The sequence below is a fragment of the Aptenodytes patagonicus genome, chromosome 7 (genome assembly GCF_965638725.1).
Source record: "Aptenodytes patagonicus chromosome 7, bAptPat1.pri.cur, whole genome shotgun sequence".
Classification (NCBI taxonomy): Eukaryota; Metazoa; Chordata; class Aves; order Sphenisciformes; family Spheniscidae; genus Aptenodytes; species Aptenodytes patagonicus.
Window position 1 is genome coordinate 14,667,543 of NC_134955.1, and position 24,963 is coordinate 14,692,505.

The 24,963-nt window shown below is 41.0% G+C and overlaps 1 protein-coding gene across 1 annotated transcript in view; it reads left to right on the top strand.

Annotated features, from left to right (window-relative positions):
* The window catches only part of INSC (INSC spindle orientation adaptor protein), a 107,070-nt gene that overhangs the window by 48,003 nt on the left and 34,104 nt on the right, over positions 1-24,963 (top strand). The window contains exon 6 of the mRNA XM_076343383.1: positions 1,013-1,138. Within this exon, the coding sequence (XP_076199498.1) occupies positions 1,013-1,138 (126 nt within the window). The remainder of the gene's footprint in view (positions 1-1,012; positions 1,139-24,963) is intronic.

Consider the following 24,963-nt stretch of genomic DNA (forward strand, 5'->3'; position numbering starts at 1 on the left):
GGTTGAGGAGAAAAAGATTATTTCTGTGACTCTGAAAAATATTTTTTATATAGAGGCTACTGAAACAGGTTTAAAAAGAAGGGTGTATATTACACTTGGTCCATGATTCCAACTATTTTTAACTTACTAGCGTAATCTGAATACTTTAGTCTGAGATCTTTCATCTGTCATTAATATTTTAAATGCTTTCCTCTTCATTATATGTCTGCTCTTACATAAGATAAGGCATCTGTAGTCTACCTGATGGCATAACATTTTGAAATGTAGGACAATCCAAAAAAACCTCACCACATGAAGTACATATATTGTCTGCATTTATTTATATCTTTCCATTTATTATGTAAACTTTGCTAACACTTATATGTTCACAAGATGTGTTGGAAATTATTAAGGATAGTTACTGTAAGGATGTATATGTACTCAAGTCTGTCATTATTGCCATATTTAAAGAAAAAAGTATAGGCATGCAAATTTTACGTACTAGAGGATGAATGTATGGATTGTATCTGTATAAAACTTGACACCTATTTCCACATTATTTTCAGTAGCTCTTCAACCATATGACCTTCTCTTTCATATTTTAGCATGAAGTAAATATTGTATGGAGCTCAGAAATGTAGAGGAATGGGAAATATACGCTAATAAAAATATGTTTTAAACTAATAGCATATGGTTGATCTGTCACTTAAATGTCATTCCCATTGCCGCCTATTGATAATTCTTTGTAATTTTTACATGAATGTCAAGTTTAATTTAAATTGTGCTTGTAATTGGTAAAAGTCAATCGCTTAAGCACACCTCCCACTGAGGCTATATTACTTTTTCATCACTTAGTGCGTAAGCATTGATCAACTTGAAATCTTTGTGTGAGCTTAACATCCTTTTTATTGGTGTTGTGATGATAGCTAATTTGGATAAATTACTAAAGGAATCGGCCACTCATCCCAATCTCAGTTAAATACTAGGGAAACATTCAGCGCTGCTTTTCTGATTTTTTGCTTTTCCCCTGCAGGAAGGAGGTGTAGTTGCTCTCTTTAAGATCTGTCGCCAGGATTGTTTCAGGTGCCTTTATCCCCAGACACTGAGAACGTTGGCTTCCATTTGTTGCGTAGAGGAAGGGATGCACCAGCTGGAAAAGGTAGGCACTTCAGCATTCTTTACCGACTGCGTCATAAAACAGGGAAGTCCTGTCTTTAACCTCTTCTAGGAATTGATAACTTGGTGGTGTTTGATACTGTGCTCCATACTATGCTCACTTTGTCTGTGCTGAACACATCTTCAGACTTTACAAAATTAGTCCCAGCAATAACATTATCCTATTCAGTTGCTTGCACAAATAAGCTTTCTAAGTGGGGATAATTTTCATAAAACAGGTAAATATGTTAGTGACTACGTCAAAAAACTAGGGAAATTATAATTTTTGGACTCTGTGAAGTGTTTGTTTAGAAACTCCAATGTTTCAAATAACCCTTAAAAGACAGAAAGCTTTATACCTCTTTAAATCCTTTCCTGATGCTCAGGTAGGGCACCTGCAGTAACTTGTGGAGTTGTAATTGCACAGAAAGAACTGGGACACATATAGCAGCTAGCCAATAGAAAAATGTGTCTGCTAATCAGCAACAAGTCTTATAAAAGCCAATTTTAACTGGGATGGCAAACATCAAAACATTATCCAGATAAAATTATATCAACTGCTTAGGCTCCATTCCTTTCTCACTCTCGCTACATACTGCTGTGTTTTGGAAAATGAACACTTCTGGTCACTAAATCATGATCTCATCTTTTGTATTTCATAAAACAGTCATCTTCCACAGCTGAATAATGGCCTCTTCAAGTTAATGATAAATGATTTCACTGCCACTTTACATTGACATATCTTGTAATTTACTGCCTAGAATTCAAGCAAACCGTGACAGAACATCTGCAGCAAAAAGCAAGTCTCTGAGCTTACAGTAAATGAAGATAACTTAAATTTTTTTTGACATAATGCTGGTTCAGACTGACACCAGAATCAGTCTAAAAGGATCTTTCATGATGTCCACTATAATAGTGGAATTAATAGAGTTAGAAATGGAAAAGATTGATTCAACTCACCTAGTCCGGTTCCTGGCAGTGTCAACATACATTTAATGCGTCCCATATCAAAGCTGATGACACAGGAGTCCTAGAAAAAATGATAACTCTCAAGCTCATATGTCTTTGATCTACTTTAATGTTGATCACAAGTAAAATTGCTCAGGGTAAACTTTGTCACAATCAGGATTGGAATAGGTTTTAAAGGATTTTTAACTGAAATCCCTACCACTGCTTTCAGTAGTTCATTTTTCACCTGTGCCTTCAATTCTTAAATCATATCTTGGTAAAACCAAAGTCTGCAACATGAGGGGCTGGACATTAATCCTACTCACCTGACTGAACAGGCAGGTTTATGACAGGAGTATTTGATTATCACTTTGTCAACTTCTTTGCCTAAAATTGTGTTGCTGAGGATCCATATGTTGTGTGGGTCCAGTACATGCCTGGGTTTCTGGTGGGGGGGAATGGGATATTTAATATATCAAAAGAAACAAAGAAATTTTCTCTGCAAGGAGGTTAATGTCCCTCTAAGTGCTAAGGGAGGTTAAACAACACAGGCCAGTACAATGCTATGTCATCTGTAAATAATCTATCAGCTGGTGACAGCCCAGGTTTGCCAGTTTATAGAGCTGAAGAAGGATAGTAAACAAGAAAGTTTTACTACTCTTTGTACTCTCTTTTCACCCTTCTTGTACACCTATTTAGAAGCAACAAGACATTCTGACCATAGGGAATCAATGGGAAGTGCATGACTCAGATGACCAGTATTTTGATGTGAACAGCACTCCAGTTTTTTATATTGTCTTCTTTAAATAAGAATTATTTTTTTCTTTCAAAATTTGAAGTACTCTTGCAAAGAACAAAAGAGAGGGTTAATAATATTAGCATTCCTATCATTACAGAAATTACCATAGGAGTTCTTATCTGGCAGAAAAGTTGGCTTCTATTCTCCAACTAAGTACCTGGGTGGTGGCGAAGCATTTAATTTGCTCTAATGTGAATATCATTATGCCACCTAGTGCATTAAAACATCAGTGCAATTTGAACTTGATTTTTAATGACAGAAACCTAATTCAAACAAATAAAGCTTGGCCTCCAAACAATTGAGATTAGGTAATTCAACATTCAAAAAAATAATTAAAAAACCACAAAACCCAAACAAATCCCACCCCCCTCTATTTTTCAATTAGATTTCACAACAATTAAAGTGTTTAAAAGACCACTTAAAAGAAAGCAGCAAGAGGTATCATTTCTAATGGAACTTTTGTCTGGGAGGTGAACTAAAAGGGGGTGGTATACTTTCTGCAGTAATTGCAGTGATTAATTACTAAAGACATTAGGAATATTGGTTATTTATCCAATGCCTGTTGATCTTGCCAATTCAGTAACAACACAAGAAGGTAACAAGAACATCTGTGTTAATGTAGATGGTTATTTAGAAAACAAGCAAGGAAGTCAGTAGTTCACAGGAGGCAATACAAGTAGAGAGTATTTTAACATATTAGGCTTTCTTTATAATTAGTTCAAATTTAATGTGAATATATACTAGCTTTAAACAGTTTGTCTTGAGGTTTTGGCTTGCAATGTGGAAATACTGTCCTCATTTACCAATGAAGGAAAGTAACAATTGAGTGCTTATTTCTAAAGATGTAGAAAATTGCCTATTTTAAGCAAAAATATTTTCCTCAATTTTTAAAAAAATAATTCTTGTTCTTCCCAGTCATGCATCTTTAAATATATATTTACACTACTCTCTTACCAGCACAATTCAAAAAGCCATAATTACTTTTCCATCATCTTGATAAGCAAGGTGATCTTTGCTATAATTACAATGACCAAGTAGTTGTTGCAATGACTAACTTTTACACTTTTAGGTGAATCTAGTTGGCTGTATATACAATAATGCAAAATCAGTTGGTTAAAATGCCAATTTTAGAATAGTTATTATTTCATTTGCAAGTACTTTACTGACTTTTGAAAAGGTGCTGTTACTTTGTTGTACATTGAGCTACAGAGCTCCAGGAACTCAACAGTAACAGATTACTCAGGCAATTAAAGTAGAAAGATAGTGAAGAAATAGTCTCATTTTGTGACTGAGGACTGTGTGTAAGTAAATGTTGTTCTATGTAACCTGTGCTCCACAAGCGGTAATTTTCGTGCTTCAAGCTGCTTATAGATGTCCGGTTGTTTGGTATACTTTAACTTCATAATCCACTGTGACACCAGCAGGTTTGAGATCATTCTTTGGTCTCAGCTGCCCGACCAGTCCCACTTCAGAGAGGAGTGGAGAGACCCTGGAAAAGCAATCAGAATTTTCCTCCTTTGCATTATTCCTGTAGCTGCCTGTCCCTGTACCCCCCTGTCCCTGTACCCAAGAGACCTTTGTCATCTGTGTCTTGTGGCACTTGAGCATGCAAAGTTTTTAGGAGAAAGCTCACTGCATCAGAAAGGATGGTTATTCTTGGTCTAGGCATTCCAGAGTTTATGTAGAGACAATATATAAATACAGGTAATATATAATACAGAAAATAGCTAAAATCACTAAAACCAGAAGAACTGAAAGGAGTCTGGGGGAGGTGAGTGTGACTAGAAACTGAAGAACAGTGTTAGTGCTGCACATGCAGACCTGTTTGTGTATCCAGCCCCAAGGTTTAGGGCAGAAATACAATGATGTAGTGTGAGATTGGTTCTTAACATAGACAATTTTTGAGGGTTCTAGAGGGAAGAATATCTGAACCCTCACGAGTGTGGTTTGAAAACTTAATTCACCTCAAGGGTTCCTGTAGAGGAAGGACTGTTAAAGGCACGGATTTGGGATAGATTAACAGTGTATTTCATGAAACTTAAGGTAAAAAAAAGTAAAAAATTGTGATCTTGATTGTCTGATAATGTATGTCCTGCAAATTATATTAGGAATAACCGTACTTTAAATATCATTTTCATTGTCAAGACACACATAAAATCTAGCAGATATTGTCTTCAACATGAAGCAACCTAGCCTGGAAAAAGGGTTTGTATTTGGATACAATCATACATCTTTAGCACGTTGTTTGCCTAAAGCAGTTCTTCAGCCCTTTCCCTTCCTGAGGCTGCATTAGGTCCTTGTTTTGCAGAGCTCTCTGAACAAAGTGTCTCCTATACATGTACTGACATGCAGCCTCATTTAAGTCTAAAGACTGTGACAGTTTCTCTGTTTCAGGTCTGTCCATAAAATGGACATAGTTGTTGACTGGTGTTAGAAGGCATGGCTTTCCAATTTTTGCCTTTCACTGAAGCTCAGTGTGTGATTTTCACTGAGGCAAGCTTCCTGCTGCAATAAAAGAACTGCAGAGTTAGTTCAGAAATAAATAGCAAACAGTGCAATGTACTGCAATTTTTACTGTGCATGTGAAACATTATTCCATTAAAAAGCTGCAACTCAGCTGGGACCTAGATCAAGGCTCAACTGCCACAAAAACGTAATGATTTATACAAATAGTCATTCAAGCAGCTGCCTAAATATTAACACTGTGCAGTGTATGTTTACTTACACTATTTAAACTACTCCAGAAAGCAAGACACCTGGAATCAACTCATTAGGAGAAAATATTCCAGAGAGACTGGTGACAGCAGTTGTTACTTTCATTAATAAAACCTTCTTTTTAACAAATGACACAGCTTTTATCACTGTGCTTGAAGCAGAATTGCCTAGGTATAGATTATAAATTGCTTTGAATCCTTCATGTAAAGCACATTATATCAAATTACTTACCTCCAGAAAAAGAATCCGAAGAAAGGAAGTACAAAGTGTACGATTTTTGAGATTGGGAAACTGTATGAATTTCATGAAGACTTAAACATGACTGACCTAAAATCTATTGTGTCAAAATTTCTTTTTTTTCTAGTTAATATAGGAAAAATTCTTATGGCCTATTTCAGTGGTTTTGCACTCAGTTAGTTGCATAACAAGAGATTAGGTGGGGCCTATAAGATGATAAAAATTACATAGCTATTTTATTCTAAAATTAGTTGAATTCAAGAGCTTAAAAGATTAAGCATTTATTTTTTGACGAAAAATATTTTCAAAAAAACCATAGTTCTCAAAATTTTGTTTTAATTCATGGAAAGTAAAATTTCATGTTATTCTGTCTCCTGAGTGAGGTAGGGCAAGGCTGGGTATTAACAGCAAAATAAAGGACTTTCAGAAGTCATTAGAAGGGGATAAGTTGTTGAGGGGCTCTTCTCTTGTCTCTTTCCCACAAAAACAGGTAACATGCAAAGTTATAATCCTTTCCAAGTTTTTTATGGGTCATGTTGACAAACGCATTCTCAACACTGTTGTATGAAGAGGAATATCATTCTTGTTTGTTCCCCAAAATAGTGTTTGTGAAGCTTCATGGATGGAAAGAGACTGGAAACTTTCTTTCTGCACGCTTAAAACCACAGAACGCTGGCTTGTGTGCTAAGAGCATGTGAGATCATTTAGATGGAAGCAGTTCAAGTAATGCGTTCCTTTTACAACCCTTTGGCTGAAGTCAGCTCTTCTTCTGGTTTGCATAATGCACTTTTCTCCACCCGAGAACATTGTTTTGGCTCATCTTCCATGGCGATTTGTAGCCAGGCTTTGAAATCATGCTTGTGAAGTTACAAAAAGTAAGCAGGAATGGATAAAGAGATTTCTGTTGTTCTGAATTTTGAGAGAGGAGGATAAGCTTTTAAAGACTAATTCAGGCAACTTTTGACACGCAGCGCTGAGCACACAAACTTGCTGTCATTGATAGCTGGAGCTGGGAACTGTGTCTCACTGTTGTCACTGGGTAACTGTGTAGGTCACAGGAGAATGAAGAGCTACAATGAGACAGAAATGTAAGTCAACCTTAAGGAATAGTGTGGGGAACAATATTTTCAAAAGCTGCTTTTCACATAGCCTTTTTGATAACCAGGCAAATCTATTTCAATAGCTGAGTTTGTGGTACAATTAGATAATGTAAAGTTCTAGGCTTGCAGCTCTTTAATTTACTGGATGCTTCTTCTTAGTAAGGCTGTTTAATTAATTGGCAGTGAAAAATGTGCTGGGTTTGGCAAATTACATTTCTGTCAAAGCCCATGCAAGATTCATTAAATCATATCTGAGAGTGCAGGAACTGCCCTTCCTCAAGTGCTGGCTTCGTATCTATTAGGTGGTGTTTCAAGTTTTACCTCCTGATTACACAGCTATGTATACATAATTAGTAAATGCAGCTTCTTTCAGCACAATCCCAGGCAAGTGTAGCAAGACTTCTTAGGTCGTTACAGAATCTGACCATCTTCAGATGTGACAGGCTGCGGTTCTAGGGCAAAATGCTTTAGAAGTCATGGAAGGGACGTGTTTCTGAATACTGAAAACCAGTGTGAAAACATGTCGTGTCCTCCCCCCCAAAAAAAAAAACAACCAGCCCAACTCAAAACCACCACCAACAAAAATAACCAAAACCAACTGGCAGCTGATCTCTGTAGTATCATTTGGTCTGTTGAAAACCTTCTGCCAGTTACACAGCAGATTAAAATTTGTTTGCTTTATGGTAGTACCCACTTTATCATGCAAAGAAAAAAGCAAGTTTTTTTTTGATGGACTTATTATTATTCAAAAGACATGGAATTGAATAAAGACAGACATGTTAGTGCAGGATTATGGTGCATTGCCAGATCTCTGTAGGAAAAAAGTGTACACAAAATGCTTTGGCTGAGGTCACTGCCATTATTCCAATTCTGTTAAAATGACTAATTAAATTATAGTGGTTGTGTTGTTATAGCCCTGATGGTCTAAGGAGATAGGTATCAGTTGCTCTAATAAAAGATATTACCTCTCCTTACAAACCTTGCTTCACTTTAATCATATTATAGATTTTAGAAGAGGGAGAAAGGAGCCAGCAAGTGTAGCACTAAAGATAAACATTTTGATAATACTGGTAAAGTAGGACAATGTGAGACTTAGCTAAGGAGTTGGTGAATAGTTTGGAGGACACAGATTCTGTTGTTTATCAGTAGATCCTCGTTTAGATATCAGGCCTGTCCCAGACTCTGCAAACATATACACATGCACTTAGCATTAAGCATGTGAGTAATTTAATTTGAAAACAAAAGAAACCACTACCTGTTAAAAATGTCAACAGAGATGCACATCTGTTGGTCTGTTCGTGATTGACGTTTCAGACTGCAATAAATTTCAGTAAATATTCACTTGGTGATCACTGAACACAAAGTGCTGTGGAACAAAGCAAAACTTTCAAAGTCGGATCAAATAGGTACAAGACCTTTTTGACCAACCTTGTCTGTCTTTTCAATAAGAGGCACAGCAGGCAGTCTATGGATTGATATATAAATCTATAAATTGATAACAAAAGCACGAGCTGTCTTCTAACCCAACAATGAACACTTTGTCTGTTGCTTTTAGTGTGAGTCCTTCCATGTCACTCACAGATTTAGGCTTTGCTTCTCTTTGTCCTGTGCTTAAAGTGGCATATTGCTTAAGCATGGATCTGTGATAACATGTCCACATGCAAAAATTTCATAACAGTCAAAGCAACCCTGTTTTATTCAGATTTTGTCATGTTTCAGTAAGACCTGATCAGGAGAAGGCATTGCGGTGGCATACAGAAATTATCAATGATGTGCTGAGAGTAGATCTTGCCACTGCTCTGTTGTAATTTTTTTTTCATGGCTCCAGAGCAGTGTTCATGCAGAGTGAGAGCTGATAAAATTAGGTGTACTTTGGCATTTGGTTCCTCTATATGATGCAGTCACTGTAGGAGGAACAACCTCTCTTCTCATCTACGCCTCAGCTCTGTCTTTTTATACAACTCTATTTTTTTTTTTTTTTTAGCTGAGGTGCGGAAGAGAAAGTATCTTCAGAATTTTTCTTCTTGTTTTAAAAAGATAAGTGTTGTGGTTTAAGCCCAGCCGGCAACTAAGCACCACACAGCCGCTTGCTAACTCCCCCCCACAGTGGGATGGGGAGAGAATCAGAAGGGTAAAAGTGAGAAAACTCGTGGACTGAGATAAAGACAGTTTAATAGGTAAGGCAAAAGCCACACACGCAAGCAAAGCCAAACAAGGAATTCATTGACTACTTCCCATTGGCAGACAGGTGTTCAGCCATCTCCAGGAAAGCAGGGCTCCATCACGCGTAACGGTTACTTGGGAAGACAAAACGCCATCACTCCGAACGTCCCCCCCTTCCTCCTTCTTCCCCCAGCTTTATATGCTGAGCATGACGTCATATGGTGTGGAATATCCCTTTGGTCAGTTGGGGTCAGCTCTCCCAGCTGTGTCCCCTCCCAACTTCTTGTGCACCCCCAGCCTACTCGCTGGTGGGGTGGTGTGAGGAGCAGAAAAGGCCTTGACTCTGTGTCAGCACTGCTCAGCAGTAACGAAAACATCCCTGTATTATCAACGCTGTTTTCAGCACAAATCCAAAACACAGCCCCATACTAGCTACTAGGAAGGACATTAACTCTATCCCAGCCAAAACCAGCACATTCTCCACCCCTTATTCCATACCATTTACATCATGCTCAGGTCCCACAATATCCAATACATCCTCATTAACCACCACCACCCTTCCCATCCTTTGATACAATACACAGATATCATTCCCTTAGTCTATGGACCACCCCTGTGAAATGTCTGTAAAATGTCCAGAAAATGTCCACTGAGTTCATTTAGTCCATGACTTTGGGCTCCATCTGTTATGGTGGTCACTCAGGACAGGACAGGTGGTGTGTTGCTTGGAGTTATTGGGCACCAAAGCCAGCTCAGGTTGGGTCACTGCTGCACTTGCACTGCTTCTTGTAAGGCTTGTCCTCCATTGGTTCGGGTGGTTCCTGCTATAGTAATTCCTATAACATGGAACTGAAATCATGGTTTAGAACAATTTAAAGGTATTTCCATGAAAATCTCCACCCCTGGTCCCTTTGGACCAAACCATCGGGTTTAACATTGCAATGAACTCCCCCCCTTGCCCCTGCTCCGGCTTGGACTTATCCACAGACTGCAGTCCCTTAGGGTTGTACCTGCTCCAAGTGGAGTCTTATCTATGAGCCACAGTCTCTCCAGGGGTATACCTGCTGCGGCATAGGCTTATCCACAGCCACAGTCGCTTTGAGGTGCACCTGTTCCAGCGTGGCCTTCTCCATGGGCCACAATGCCTTCAGAGATATACCTGCTCCAGCGTGGCCTTACCCACAGCCACAGTCCCTTCAGGAGTAAACCTGCTCCAACATGGCCTTACCCATGGCTGCAGTCCCTCCAGGGATGTACCTGCTCTGTTGTGGGCTTATCCATGGCCACACACTTTGAGGTGCTCCAGCATGACCTCATGCACAGCCATTGATGCTTCAAGGTGTACCTGCTGCAGCATGGACTTATCCACAGCTATAGATTCTTCGAGGTGTACCTTCTCCAGCATGGACTTATCCTTGGGCCACAATCCCTTCAGAGGTATACCTGCTGCGGTACAGACATAACCACGACCACAAACACTTCGAGATGTACCTGCTTTGGCATGGGCTTATCCACAGCCACAGATGCTTCGGGGTGTCCTGCTCCCATGTGGACTCATCCACAGGTCACAGTCCCTTCGACTCGAGTTCACACTGGAGTTCCAGCCTGTCCAGTACAGCAGCACAGAAACAGCAGTGATGCCCTGGCCATCTGGCAGCCCAGGCACATGGCCATTGCTGTTATCAGAATGTTCCCAGGCACAGGACAGTAAGATGATCAGCGGTACAACGGTAGAGCAAGCAGCGAAAGCAAAAAGCAGCCACTAACGAGCACTAGACTCTAATATACAGTAAGGCAAGCATGCCCCGTGGCAAGCACAGGAGCCTCTCAATTAATAGCTAAACAGCAATAACAGTTATAAATTCGATCTAGCACATTCCAATCAAACCTGTCATTATCTCGAACCCTTTGAGGCCCACGTTGGGCATCGAAAAGGACTGTTGTGGTTTAACCCCAGCCAGCAACTAAGCACCACACAACCGCTCGCTCACTCCCCCCCACAGCGGGATGGGGAGAGAATCAGAAGGGTAAAAGTGAGAAAACTCTTGGGTTGAGATAAAGACAGTTTAATAGGTAAGGCAAAAGCCGCGCACGCAAGCAAAGCCAAACAAGGAATTCATTCACTACTTTCCATCGGCCCGCAGGTGTTCAGCCATCTCCAGGAAAGCAGGGCTCCATCACGCGTAACGGTTACTTGGGAAGACAAAACGCCATCACTCCGAACGTCCCCCCCTTCCTCCTTCTTCCCCCAGCTTTATATGCTGAGCATGACGTCATATGGTGTGGAATATCCCTTTGGTCAGTTGGGGTCAGCTGTCCCACCTGTGTCCCCTCCCAACTTCTTGTGCACCCCCAGCCTACTCACTGGTGGGGTGGGGTGAGAAGCAGAAAAGGCCTTGACTCTGTGTCAGCACTGCTCAGCAGTAACGAAAACATCCCTGTATTATCAACGCTGTTTTCAGCACAAATCCAAAACACAGCCCCATACTAGCTACTAGGAAGAAAATTAACTCTATCCCAGCCAAAACCAACACAGTAAGTTTCATTGAAATAGATTTTGAAAGCTGAAAAAGAAAGTCCTCAGACTATGCCAGGTTACTGAGGTGTACACTTCAATGTGCAAGATGAAATTGGAGCAGTGCCTGTAGATTGCCATTCCCTCCAACTTCATTTTGAAAATTTGAACTGGTGCCAGGTTACCACTCTGCACTTGTTTGGCTCCCATATAATTTACACACGTTTTTTTCAGTCAGTTATGTTGGTATTTTATGCTATCTATTGATTTTATATTTCACTGAGTATTTTATTTAAAGCACTCCAAATAGCTTTAGATTTATGTTTCAGAAGTCAGGATGTTAAAAGAATTTTATAAATGAAAAATAATTTGGAAATCACCAGATGATGATTTTTCTGTAATGATTTAAAATATTGCTTAAAGCGATGACAGTGATCAGGGCAGCAAACGATCCACGAATGACGTTTGAAGGAACAGAAGCCAACACATCAAATGGCAGGTGGGTTTCCCTACCTAATAACAATAATAATAATAATGATAATTTATCAAGCAAATTTAATTTTAAGATGAAAGAAGCAGCTTACTCAGCTCCTAACTGAAGGCAGAGATTAATGAGAATCAATTGAAGCATTTAAAAAGAGTGCAGGGAGAGAGCTATTTTGGACCTCAAATATTCCTCCTGTTCCTCATAGAGGCAGAAAAGAAACTGGAAAGACATGACCTTACAGAAAGACCTATCAGATGAGTAGCTTTCATAATTCTTCTCACTCAGCCGGAAACTGTTTCATCACGTATCTGCATTTGTATCTGTATGTAAACACACACGCTCAATGTGCTTACATTGTACGCCTTAAATAGCTTAGCTGTAGCCACAATAAAGTGTGAGGAGACATAGGGGTGAAAATACTTATTAAATGAGATAGACACATTAGATAGCTCCCCCCTCACAAAATCTCTGCTGAAATTCGATATGCTAGTCTAACTGACCCATCCTGGTGCAGACTTCATGACTCAGTATTGTTGATGATTTCTGTGACTCGTTAGAAAAGTCCCAAGAGTATACTGCTCAGAGCCTCCATTTCTTGTTTGGCTGACTTTTGAGCTTGCCTAAAACCCCACTGATTTCAGAGACCTCTGCAGGAAGAAAAGTCTACCTACATAGATTTGGTTACACAACAGGGATTTAAATGCCTTTGGAGCCTGAGAATTCAGTACTAGCATTGTTTTCCCTTCTAAGGCTTCTGCCACATTTATTTTCCTGCCTGAATTAACTATGACTCTTGGAGTTTTCTAGTGCTCTATGTGGTTTCTTGTACATCTATTCTTGCTTGCATAACATTGACTTTCAAAATTTTTACACACATTTAATTTTGAAGGACTGAACTCTCACAGATGCACATTACTCAAAAGCAAAAGGAGAAAATCCTTACTTCTTTCATCTAACTGCAGCTATGGAATTCCTTACTAGTATAAAACTACACTTACGGAAGTACTGAATGACCAAACCCCTCAAAAATAAAAAATAATTTTTCCTGGTTCCAGGTGATTTATATTTCCTTTCTTTGGGGCATGCCAATTGGAAACAGATAGCTCTGTATGTTCCATCTGCTGGAGTTTTTACCTCATCCATAAATGAGCTGATCTCAATCATACCTGAGGATAACATGATGGAGGTTGCTAGATAAAGTGACTGGCTTACTTTGATCTGGTAATGAATATTGGTCATCTGTTGGGGTCTGAATCAGGACTTAAGTGCACTGCAGAAAATTGTTTGTCCTCATGAGAGCATCTGTATTCTGAGTTATCTTCTCAGCTTGACCACTTCCTTGGGCTTGTTTTTTAAGTAGTAGTTCAAACTAGCAAAATACATAAACCTCAACTACTCTCAACTTAGACCTTGGCTCTTTTCCAAAACCACTTTTGTAATTCTTGTGCTCCCATAAGTGTTACTAGCATTCCTTGGGTTCAACATGGGGTTAACAAGCCTCTTCCATCACAGCACTTATCAGTGTTCACACTTGCTTAGGCAACAAGGTTGTAAGAGTCCTGCTGTGACACGGGGTTCAGTGCAGGTGTAAGCTAGGAATCTTTTCTAGCTGCAGGTACTAAGGAACCTTTGCAAATAGGGTCCCAGCAATGCTCCCAAAATGCGCAAGCTCTCGGTATTGTTACTGAGAGGAAAATTCACAAATTTGTATTTTGCAAAATCTCATTTTATACATATACAGTTGCTTGTGTTTTTTGTTTGTTTTCTCCCAATGTTTGCCAAAATTGTGTTCAAAATATATGATTCAAAACCTCTTTTCTCTTTCTTCCTCTCCAGTACCTATCACTGCAACAAAGTGAGAAAACGCTTTACAAAACAGGGAAAAAGTACATATAGGAAACTTTTTTATGATAATAGCTTCGACCAGTTCTAGCACTGGCCACTACTACTTAAACTTTCTACCAGTAGATTTTCTTGGTTTAAATGAGTGCTTAGCAGTTTAACTTTCTCACCCAAACAGCATCACATAAACACAAAACTAGCTCAGGGTTTTCCTGTCAGTATTGGTATATTCTGACTCTGTCGCATGGGCCAAATGCTAACTCTTACTGGAGCTGATTTTTTTTCCCAGAGCTAGCTGTGAAAAAGAAACAGAGGAAATCAAACACAGTGTAAGCTAATTGTCTAATTAGGTGAAACTCAGTATCCTTTCCTTTTGACATGCATTTTAAGTCAGGACTGGAAGTATTGGATTACTCAGGTAAAGTATCCTGCATGTGCTCCTAACAAAAGCAAAGAAAATTAATTGTATAAGTTTTTTCTTACCTCATGTTTGTAATGAGCTAAAAGCTGCCATGTGGCTTAGCTAAAGCTCACCCATGGTATGCGTGAGTCTCCCTGTATTTCTTAAAAAAGTGAAGGTTAAATAATAATTAATAGCAGGTGATGTAGAGGCATGTTTGTGCGTCAGTATAATTTTTTTTTGCTTAGGCTTGTTTGCAGGAAACCACTTAGATCTGGCACTCTGCCTGACTTATACTAAAACTTTCATGTTTCATAAAGCATCTTCAAAAACATTTAAAGAGCTGTTGGAAAAACAATCTCATCCGTTTAAGATAATAATCCTGTTTTTGAAAAACTGAACATCTAACACCATTGCTCATATATTTACTGTATCTTACTTCTCTTGCCTATCATTAAGTTCCCAGACAATAGCTCTTTCACTGACTGTTCCTTCTCTTGCCAGTACTGTCTAGAGCTTTTCCTTTTCAGAGGGCTTTCAGTTTGTTCATTTGCCATCCCTGGCAATGGACAAGTAAGCTTTTGTACGGATCAGAGCATGCTGATATGCAAAATCAGTCTCAATTTTCAGAGATACTTTGCTGCATGTCATAGAACGGCAGGCTTCCCCCTCCAGCTTGTGTTTTGGTAGGTAGGTAAAGTCCACAGGTTAATCAGGGCTGACATAAACCTGAGCTGGAAACCTGAGCTAGGTGTTTAGTGTTATTCTTTAATTTGGGAGTAATCTGGAGTCCTGAAGATTGTATCTTAGGCCTTGTTGTGCATAGCTGGTTTTGTTTAACTCCACTAGCTTTTAGACTTCAAGTAAAAGTTTGATCTGACAAGGATCTTCAGCTGAGATGAGGTCTTGCAGAAGGAATCCCTATGGGACCAGCAGGTGGAATTAAGAAGGCAGAATTCTTTCCATTTTTTATAAGAGCTCATGTTTGTCACTTTGTTCTCACAAAGAAGGTGTGGGAAACATTCCCTAATAACTTGGCTTCACCAAGGACAAGTCTTGCCTGACCAGCCTAGTGGCCTTCTGTGGTGGAGTGACTACATCAGTGGACAAGGGAAGAGCTACAGATGTCGTCTATCTGGACTTCTGTAAGGCCTTTGACATGATCTCCTAATATTGCAAATCCTGTGATACTGGGCATGTATGTGTGCTCCCTTTATACTTTGTATATAACCTCCAGATGACCTATTTTCCTGTCACCGAGTACAGGATTTTTTATTTGAAATAAACTGTTAGTTTCAATCACAAGAATTTTACACTTTTAAGATACTAACAAAATTAACAAAGCTCCAATATTTGTCTTTTTTTCATACATGGTTTACAGTAAGCCACTGTAAGAGGTTTGTTTCTTATAGATCTTGTTTCTTAGGGAAACTCCCTGTGTGATTTGCTAATTCTTGTGCAGAGTCAGTTATCCAGTATTACCCCTTAAAACATGGGTAACTATTAGCAACATGTTGTTTTTCTAAATGCCCTGTTTAGTTGCAGTAATGACATCATGGGATTTGATGGCACATTTAATAGGAAAGGTCAACTTCTTCACCGATAGATGTTTTAGATCCCCCTTTGAGTGTGAACAAGGCTTCATGGGATGTACGTAAGAGCAAAATTTGGCCTCCCTTCCAAATCCACTTTCCGAAGTATTCATGCCAATACTGCCCAATTTTTGAGATCCAGATAAGCCCACTTTCAAACACAGACAGAGAAGACGACATTAGGACTCTTGTAGAGACACGCAAGCGTGGCATTATGGAGACACAGCAGAAGTTAGAAAGGAACTTTCAGTTACACCAGCAGGCCTTGGATTAGGCCCTAAACAGAAATAAATGTGTGGAAATGTCATCATGAAGAAATCTGCACATAAATCAAGCTGTTTAGGAGAGAAACAAACGGTATGGGCAGAGTTCTTACCAATACAACGCAACATAAGCAGTGACCATCATGGTCTATCAATGAATACTGAAATCCATTACTCACCCTAAGCGATGACAAGCAGCGTGCCAATTCTCCGGCAAGAAATCACCCTACTGTCATTCCCCAGCACATGCTACTGCCTTGCCTGCACGCTGGAGTTCCTCCGCATCTGTAAAGGCAGCCTGTTTGCACTCTGGTTTGGTTTTCTGTAACTGCACTCCTTGGATTGTATATTCCTTTTTCTGGGCTTAGGGCTCAATATAGTGCAAGTATAATAAAAAAGGTTTTTGCCTTCAGGAGGAGCTCTTTCTTCAGTATTAGGAGAGCTGTATCTTAATGGCTTCGGTTCTGCAGTTTCTTTGCTAAGCTTCCATGCACGTCTTTGCAGCCGTGTCCTCTGACCGGTGACAAGCACACAGGGTGGGAAACAGCACACGGGGAAAAACATGCACTGTTACAGAGCAGGATGACAGAAAGCATGTAATAGTTGCATTGCTTAGTGATAAACCCGTCCGTAATAAACCTGTTGTGTGTGTTTTTCTTACATGCTGGCTGCTTGCATGAATGCTAAAAGGGGCTCTCATCCTCCAGATCCAGGCAGATATAAATGAAGAAGAAAAAGAGAGAGGAAGATTATTTTCTGAGAAACAAGCATATCTCTGACGGGCACTGTACAAATAAACCTAGTTATACTGGCACAATTCACACCACGCTCCTAGCATCAAGCTCTGCTACACTAGTAAAGCAGCCGCTTTTAGCATACAGTCCCCAGATCCCTGGCATCCACAAAACCCAAAGAAGAAAGCACACTGTTGTCAGGAAGCTTAAATTCATCATAGAGGTGGCTGAAAACCCTCCTGTCGATAATAATTCCGATTATTTCAAGCACAAACAGGACACAATCCTTGTAGATTATCCTGATCTGAGCCAGCCCTCTGCAGAAGAGCTGGCAGAAAGAATGGAGGGCATGGAAGATAAGGAGCGTCTGTGCAATGAAACCCTGCTTACTGATCTCACCATGGGAAGGGGCCGTCATGGTTTAATGCAGAAAAAGCACGAGGTAACTGGCATCAGTGAAGAGGAGAGGGACCTTCATCACAGCCAAAGCATTGAGGAGTGCTGTTGTTGTTACGAGGATGATGATCCTGCTGTCATAGCGGAGAACGCTGGATTCTACTCTGAGAGCTGCAGCGAAGCAGAAGAGCCAACCCAAGAGGACCTGTCTGTGGAGTCAGAAAATCAAAATGCAGCACTGAAAAAGCAAAAAAGCCCGTGATTCAGATGAAACAAGCACAATGAGAAAGTGCAACACAAAAGGACTTGAGTAATAGGGACAATAGTGGATGTTACCTAGATGGTGAAGGTAGAGGTCATAAACTGTCATTCGTGTGGTTTTTGCTCCCGATGAAGACTTCTCTGTGTTCATCTCCTTGTACCAATTTCACTCCCATGGTAACAATCAGTCGCATCACCTACCTAAACTGGAAGCCAATGCCCTCTTTCATGCAGTCTTGTCATGGCTTACCATGACGTTGCCAACAGCGCTTTGTCCTTGCTTTTTGGAGACTGGTATCTTGGAGCAGATTATTCTGTTAGGATATTTGTGATTCTTTCCGATTCTGAACAAAGTCCTCATTTTTGCCCTTTGTCATCCCAGAGTTAAGCAAATGTCTCTTCTGACTTTCTCAAAAACATCTGTTTGTGTCCTACCAGTTATGAAAATTAATCAAATCCATATATATTTATGAGATTACCAGGAAGCTGGAGGAGAGAGTGTGCCTTCTTTCTCTTACCTGAATGTTAACTGATCAGCAGAACAGACGATAGTCGCAGACGTGACTCTTTCTCAACCGTGTCATTGCTGCTGTACTCCCGGGAAACTGTTGTCACTACAATCCACAAAATTCATACACTACCCCAACCCACAGCCCATTTCCCAGCTTATTCCATGCTGCAGGACCAGTAGCCTAAACTATGTTGTGTTCCAGGAAGAGCGTGAGCAAGACCGAAGCGTTATGAGTTGTTCTTTGTCTTTGCCATAGCCATCATGAAACGCCTTGGTGAAACTCCCAGATGAGTGCAGGAATCGGACCATACTTTGTATTAGAGAAGAACACGAAAAATATCCCTGGGGATTAAAAAAACAAAACAGCGAGGAGGTTTGTCCTTAAAAGTAGAGAAGAGAGCGAGGGTGAACCTCAGACTGAAAAGAAACCCCACCACCTCCAGGCCCCAAGGACCTCCCTTGGTGGCCTCTGACAGACTCCTCGTGTCACGCCGGCACAGCGTCCCAAAGGGCACCAGGCCTTCTTCCCTCTCCCTTGGGGCTCCGTGCAGAGGACATGGCACCTCCCCATGCTCCAGGGTAGGGCTGGGGGATGGGGAAGACGGGCCCACACAACACCTGGCAATCAGCAATTCTTTTAAGGAGTGCTGGGAGACCTTACGCAGGCTGGCTGCACCTCCCTTTCCCGCCAGCGGGATGTCTGGATGCTTTGCCCCCTCTCATCCACTGTCGGGCAAGTGGCTGTGCCACTTGCAGGGGGCTGGGTCAGTGGGGGGTCACCGAGGACCCCCGACCCTTCTGCAACACCATTGCTGCCATCTTGTCCAGGGGAGCCCAGGCACGGGATGAGGAGGGGGCTGGAGCCCAGGCAGACGAGGGGAGATGGAGGGTAGTCCCTGTGCCCGAGGGGCAGCAGAAGGGCACAGGGGAGTGATCCCCAGGAAAGGGGCCCTCAGCCCCCCCGACCCTCCCCCTTCTCCCACATGAGGGCATCTTTCAGGCCACAGGCGCCCCAACTCCCAGAACAGCCATATTTGGCCATATGTATTCCCATCACAGTGGCCTCCTGATGTCACAAGCCACCTTGCTGCCATTTGTTTCGGGCCCTATAAATACAGGGACCCCGGCAGCTGGCCCACAATTCACTGAGCTTTGAGGTCCTCAGGATCCAAGGATGCCTGGAAACAAGAGGTCCAAGAGCAAAGAGAGCGGCTGTCCATCTTTGCATGGGGGAAGAGAAGACGCGTGGCTGCAGGAACCACAGAGGAAGAGGAGGCAGCTTCAGACAGGGGGTACCATCAGCCACATGTACCACGTGGCTGATGGTGTGGAGCCCATGGAGGTGGGTCCACTCGCAGATCAAGAAGAACTGATGGAAGTGGATCCACCTCCAGCATGGCTCCCCTGGCACCACTACACCGTGCCAGGGCTCCCTTCCATAACACCATCAACACAGTGCTGCAGGAGCACCCGGCGTCACAGGAGCACCCGTCCCAGCCACTGCCATTAGCTGGGAGGCCCAGCCTCCATGCATAGCCGTCCTGCAGGTTCACCTGTTCTGTCTCCCGGCATCAACACTTATTGTGTTGCTTGCCATAGGTGGTGTGAACCCTTCTTTCCCATCCCCCATCCCCAGCAATGCAGAGCTGAATGCTCATGAGGCTGAAGCTGAAGTCCTATGCCACCCGGAGACCTTGTCACAGGAAGATGTGCAACTAGAGCCATGCAAGATCTGCATGTGATGACATCATCATGTGCATGTGATGAAATCATTACCTGGTCAGTCTATTGTCTGCAAACCTTCATCTATACTGAGTAATGCTGCAGTCTGCCATGTCTAGCTGAGATAAAATTCATTTAGTGTCCTTTCATTTCTGACCAGAGTCTCTGATTAACTAACATTTATGAAATAAGGGAAAGACATGAAATCTAAAAGAAAAGAAAAAAAAAAATCCTTTACAAGTAAGTAAAATGGAACAGCAATGCTGAGGTTGAAGTCTTCTGGTAGCCTGACCATTGCTCTGAAGAACTCTGAAGGCAGAACAACGCCCCTTTGGAAAGTATTTCTGGTGGCCATGAACAGGCAGTTTCTCTAGCCTTTGGTGAGGTAGGAAAGAACATACAGGTTCTAGATTCCTGGAAGTAGGACTGGGCCTTTCTCCTACTGAAAAATTTTCAGTTCAGCTGTTAACGGAAAGACAGGGATTTTCCATTTTTGTGATAGCACAAATTAATTTATAAACCTGATCTTCTTCCCATCTGTGACGTTTCCTTTACGTCCATACACATATGTTTAATAGCCACATATCAATTTAAAGAGCAGGTAGGTAGTTGTTTTAACTTGTTGCTGTTTTTAATATGATTCAATAAGTAGGCATAACGGGAACAACTATGTGGGTGGTAGTCATTCCTGCAGAGTTTACCATGTCTGACAAAGAGCCTGCATGCTGAGAAGAGAGCCCTAGCAGGGCTGTTGTAGTAATGTGAAATGCTGCCTCTGTCTCCATCTTCTCTTGCAAGTACTTCTATTTCCTGCCCTGGGTGAATTTCTTGAACTTAGCAGCTTACCTTACCAAATGAATTGCTGTTTCTCTTTAGCCACAAGCAGCCACTTGTGAGTTTCTCAGTGATGCAGGAATGGCCAGACTTCAGGGCATTGGTCTTGTCTGTTGCCTCCAGACCTGCAGCACAGGTCTGTTTTGCTGCATGGCGCTAGTGATTTAGCTGGCTGTGTAAAAACTGCGGGTAAGATTAAGATTCAGTCTAATTCCTGTTTGCTTCTGTTGATTTTCCTGGTTTGTTGTATAGTCTCTTTCTTTCTTTCTTTCTTCCTGCTATATCTTCTTTGCCCTAGAAGAGCCTGTACTGCCAGACAACTGCTTACATGTTCTCCTTTTTTGCCCATCTCTGTGATAACACAACCGATGTTGGCAGAGTCACATAAGCCTCTGTTTGCAGGAAAACCTGTGTCAGAATATAGCAGAATTTCAAGAAAGTATTTTGGATTTCTGCTAGAAAAAGGCTAAGAACCTTTCAAAGATCAATGGCTATAGAAATTTCTGTACTTATCAATGCCACCGCCACCAACTGTCTACCAGGCAAGAGAGTTGAGAGGAGTGAGAGGAAGACCAGAAGTTATGAAGGCAGGCTTCATAAATGCTGAGACACTGCTTCTCCTGTCTTCAGCAACTTGCAGCAAATGTGGTTATGTCAGTTCTGTCAAATGAATAGTGTGACAAATGATTCCAGTATGAAAGGCTAGCATGAAATCTCCTTATAACAGTCTTTTGACTGTAGGAATTTTTCATGTTTAGTGTAAGCTCTCAAAATCTTCCATTAAGTAAGACTGAAATCAAATCTTGATTTTATTTATTTATTTATTTATTTATTTATTTATTTATTTATCGGAGGCCTGGGAAAAGGAAATAAAGCAAAATCTGAGAGCAGGGGTGCTGTGAAATAGACAGACTAAAGGTGACTACATTGTCTGGCCAGAATTTTCGAAAGTTTCGATTCATAACGTTAAACTTCAGTATTTTTGGATTCCAGGTTAAGTGACCAGAATGAAGTTTGGTATCTAGCAAGTTGTGGATATCCACTGACCATCAAACGGAAATTACATCCATTCCATAAAACTAATACTTAATTGCCATTAAATTCAAAGATAGGCTGATAATGTATTTTCAGCGTTACTGCCATCCTTCTGATGTGTACACAGTCTAAGAACACTCACTAAGTGAGTGTTGTCATGGTCACGTATGGGTTTGTGGTAAGGTTTTACCCTTGTGGTAGTTAAGCTGTCATCAAAGCACTTTGGATGGAGACATGTGGTTATTGTCCCTTCAAAGGTTAAAAAAGATTGGTCAAAATAGAGTGCTAAGTTGATTATCAATCAGCATGGAGGAACAGATCCACCCATGGGGCTAAAAGACTTATTCAAGTGTAAAATCAGGAAAGAATCTGAGCACTTCTGCGTTTGAGCCTTTTAGCTGTAGTGATCTAGGAGGAATTAAATCCTCCTTGTATTTCTGTCTCTAAAAGGATTGCCATATGGCATTTTAAGGACATAAAAAATAACCAATAACTCTCTGAATATGGTTTGAAAACTTCATGAGAGTGAAGTGCAAGTTGAAAGTCTGTGTTGCCAACTTGTTGACTCATGCAGTGTAATCCACACATTGTGTTATGCAATAGTGGCACCCAGTGGAGACTGGAATTACAGCAAAGTTTCTGTTTCTGCTGGTTGAGGCTTGCCCAAATCTACCCCGAGTTTAGGACTGCAGGTGCTGATTCGGGAAGGTAGGTCTACGAGGACCAAAGCTATGCACAACTTAAATGTTCTCCTAAATCAAGAACTCTTACCTGTCAACCGGGCTTTTAATTTGAAAAGTTTAGGCTAACTGAGCGTTTATCTATCTGTTCACAACAAACTCTGGATAGTGTGAGGGCCTTTTTCCTACAGGATAGACCCTCTGCTTTAGCTGCATTAGTTCAAAAACCTTAAGCTACATCCAATGCAAGGGCATCCTGGGGAGTGGAGGAAAAATGCCCTCTACTGCTACTGCCCTGAAAGTAGTGCTTGAATAGCGACAGTATCAGCCTCAAAAGTTTGGAGAGAAAGTGAAGAGCAGCACGTGTGCATAGAGGCAAGGGGGAACAGAAGGAAAGCATGGCTCCTGATTCAGTCGCAGTCTGGGCTTAGGTGCAATAGTCTGAATAGGCTGTAAGGTGTGTGAGAGGAGTGAGAACAGGAGGAATGTCAGACGTGTATCATGTAGGTGGGAAGGAAGTCTCTAGGGAGCATATTTTAATGTTTTAAATTCAGGCAATGCTAACAGTAGCACCACCAAAAATAAATGGACATTGACAATAAGCTGTAAGCAGATCAAACCCCCCGTAACATGGAGTCCTCGATATGTTGCAATGTGCATGGAATATCAGAGTCCTCTAAAGAATATATTATTTACTATGAGGCTGGTCAACACACTGCTCCATGGGGAATGAGGCTGTATGCGTCATCTTCTGTTTATTGTTTTCTCAGGAGTCATATATTGCAAATAGTTGTGGTGAACAAGGATTTGGGAGTAACTGACCCCCAAGAGTTCTTTCCTAAGAGTTCTCTCCCAAGAGAGCTCTCCCAAGAGAGCCAAAAAGAATTGAATGAAGTAGAATAATGTTCCTGTGTACCTAGTGCTACTGAGCTCAGATTTCATTTCCAGGTTGCATGCCTGCTCAGTGTCTGATATTATCAGAAAAATGTGGTTAATTAGGATGATGGTCTGAGTTCCTAGAAAATTTTCATCTTTAACTGGTTTAGCACCCTCTGCCCCTTTTTTTTGCATTTATTTTTACATTTCATTGTAAGCACTGGATGCTTTGGCATTTTGGCCATGCTGGAATTATGTTAGATCTGCAAGGAGAGGCTGGATGCAGGAAAGCATGTTCAAGTAACTACTGTTTTGCAGTCAAGAAAGAGTTTAAGAAAGGGAGAATGACAAGTTGGACCAGTTTATTTACACACTTTGGAATTGTTTTCATAGGTGCAAAAATCATTAGGCAGAAGAGGCTGCTTATTAAGTGCCTGCTCTGTCACTGTTGCAGTACTATATTTTGCAAGTGAGCCCATCACCAGGACTTTCTGTTGATTAGGTTACTATTCAGTGTAAGATATACTCTCATAATTTCTGGAGAAATGACTGCTTATTTTAATGATAATAGGTAGCATCATTACAATGGCATTTATCCCAGCATTATGTGGCGGTAGGTAAGTAGATTTTTGTCTTCGTTTTATAGCACAGGGTGTGAGAGCAAAATTAAATCACTCAAGAGTAAGAAGCTGCCTCAAATGTGTGTCATGAACTTAATGGCTGATCCAGACATGGTGTTGTACTAGTGTAGGCTGACGAAGGAATTATAATGAAAGAGAAGGCAAATCAGAGCTGTTAGAATAGGTTTTCAATTTATTTTTGAGCTAGATACTTGATTTGTTCTGAGCAAAATTATTAAAAGCCATAAGACACCTTTTTTGTTACTCACTAAAGATTGCTCCTATCTCATCCTGTATCCTGGAAGAAGAATTGGTTACAAGTCACCGGATCTCACCTAGGAAATAGTCATGGATGAAGCCATATGCCTTCTGACTTCCTGCTCCTGTTAGAGGAATTTATTGTATGTGTTTAAAGGCTGTAACAAATTGCTTTTCCCCTTACTCAGAAGAGGATTTTTGAGGAATTGTGCCCCAGGGAACTGGCAGTGTTTGAATTCCCTAGCCCATGGCATTTCTGTGCTGCTGTCTCAGATTATGTTGAGATGCACACCCTACACCTTCACTGTACTGGCTTTGCCATCTAAGTTGTACTGCAAGCGATACTGACATTACTCTGAGTAAAAATTCTGTGTGCTGTTCCCCTTCGGTTCATCTTCCCTTCAAGATCCTTTAAACATGAAATAACACACATGCCTAATTTTTGGCACAGTTTTACCACTTCTCTGCTGGAAGGATTTCTGTCTTGTATGAACTAGTCAAAATGAAGGACTTGCCACAAAATGTATGAAGAAGGTAAGGCACCTAGGACCTAGGGCATTGGAGAAGGCATTAGGACAGAGAAGTCCAATTAATCAGATGAAGACTTTCATCCTGAAAAAGGACAGGTAATTGAGACATGCTCATGTAATTACAATTGATTTTGCTCACAGGAAAAAAAAAAAAGACACAAACTATGGCAATTGCTGAAAGTGGTAATGGAAAAGGAAGTAATTTTAAGTAGAGATGCTGCTGGCTTTTTTCTTTCCTTTTCTGTCTTAGTTTTTAAAGAAAGCTATGAGTGCTGACTTCTAATCCTAAAAAGAAGCCAATCAGGGTAAGT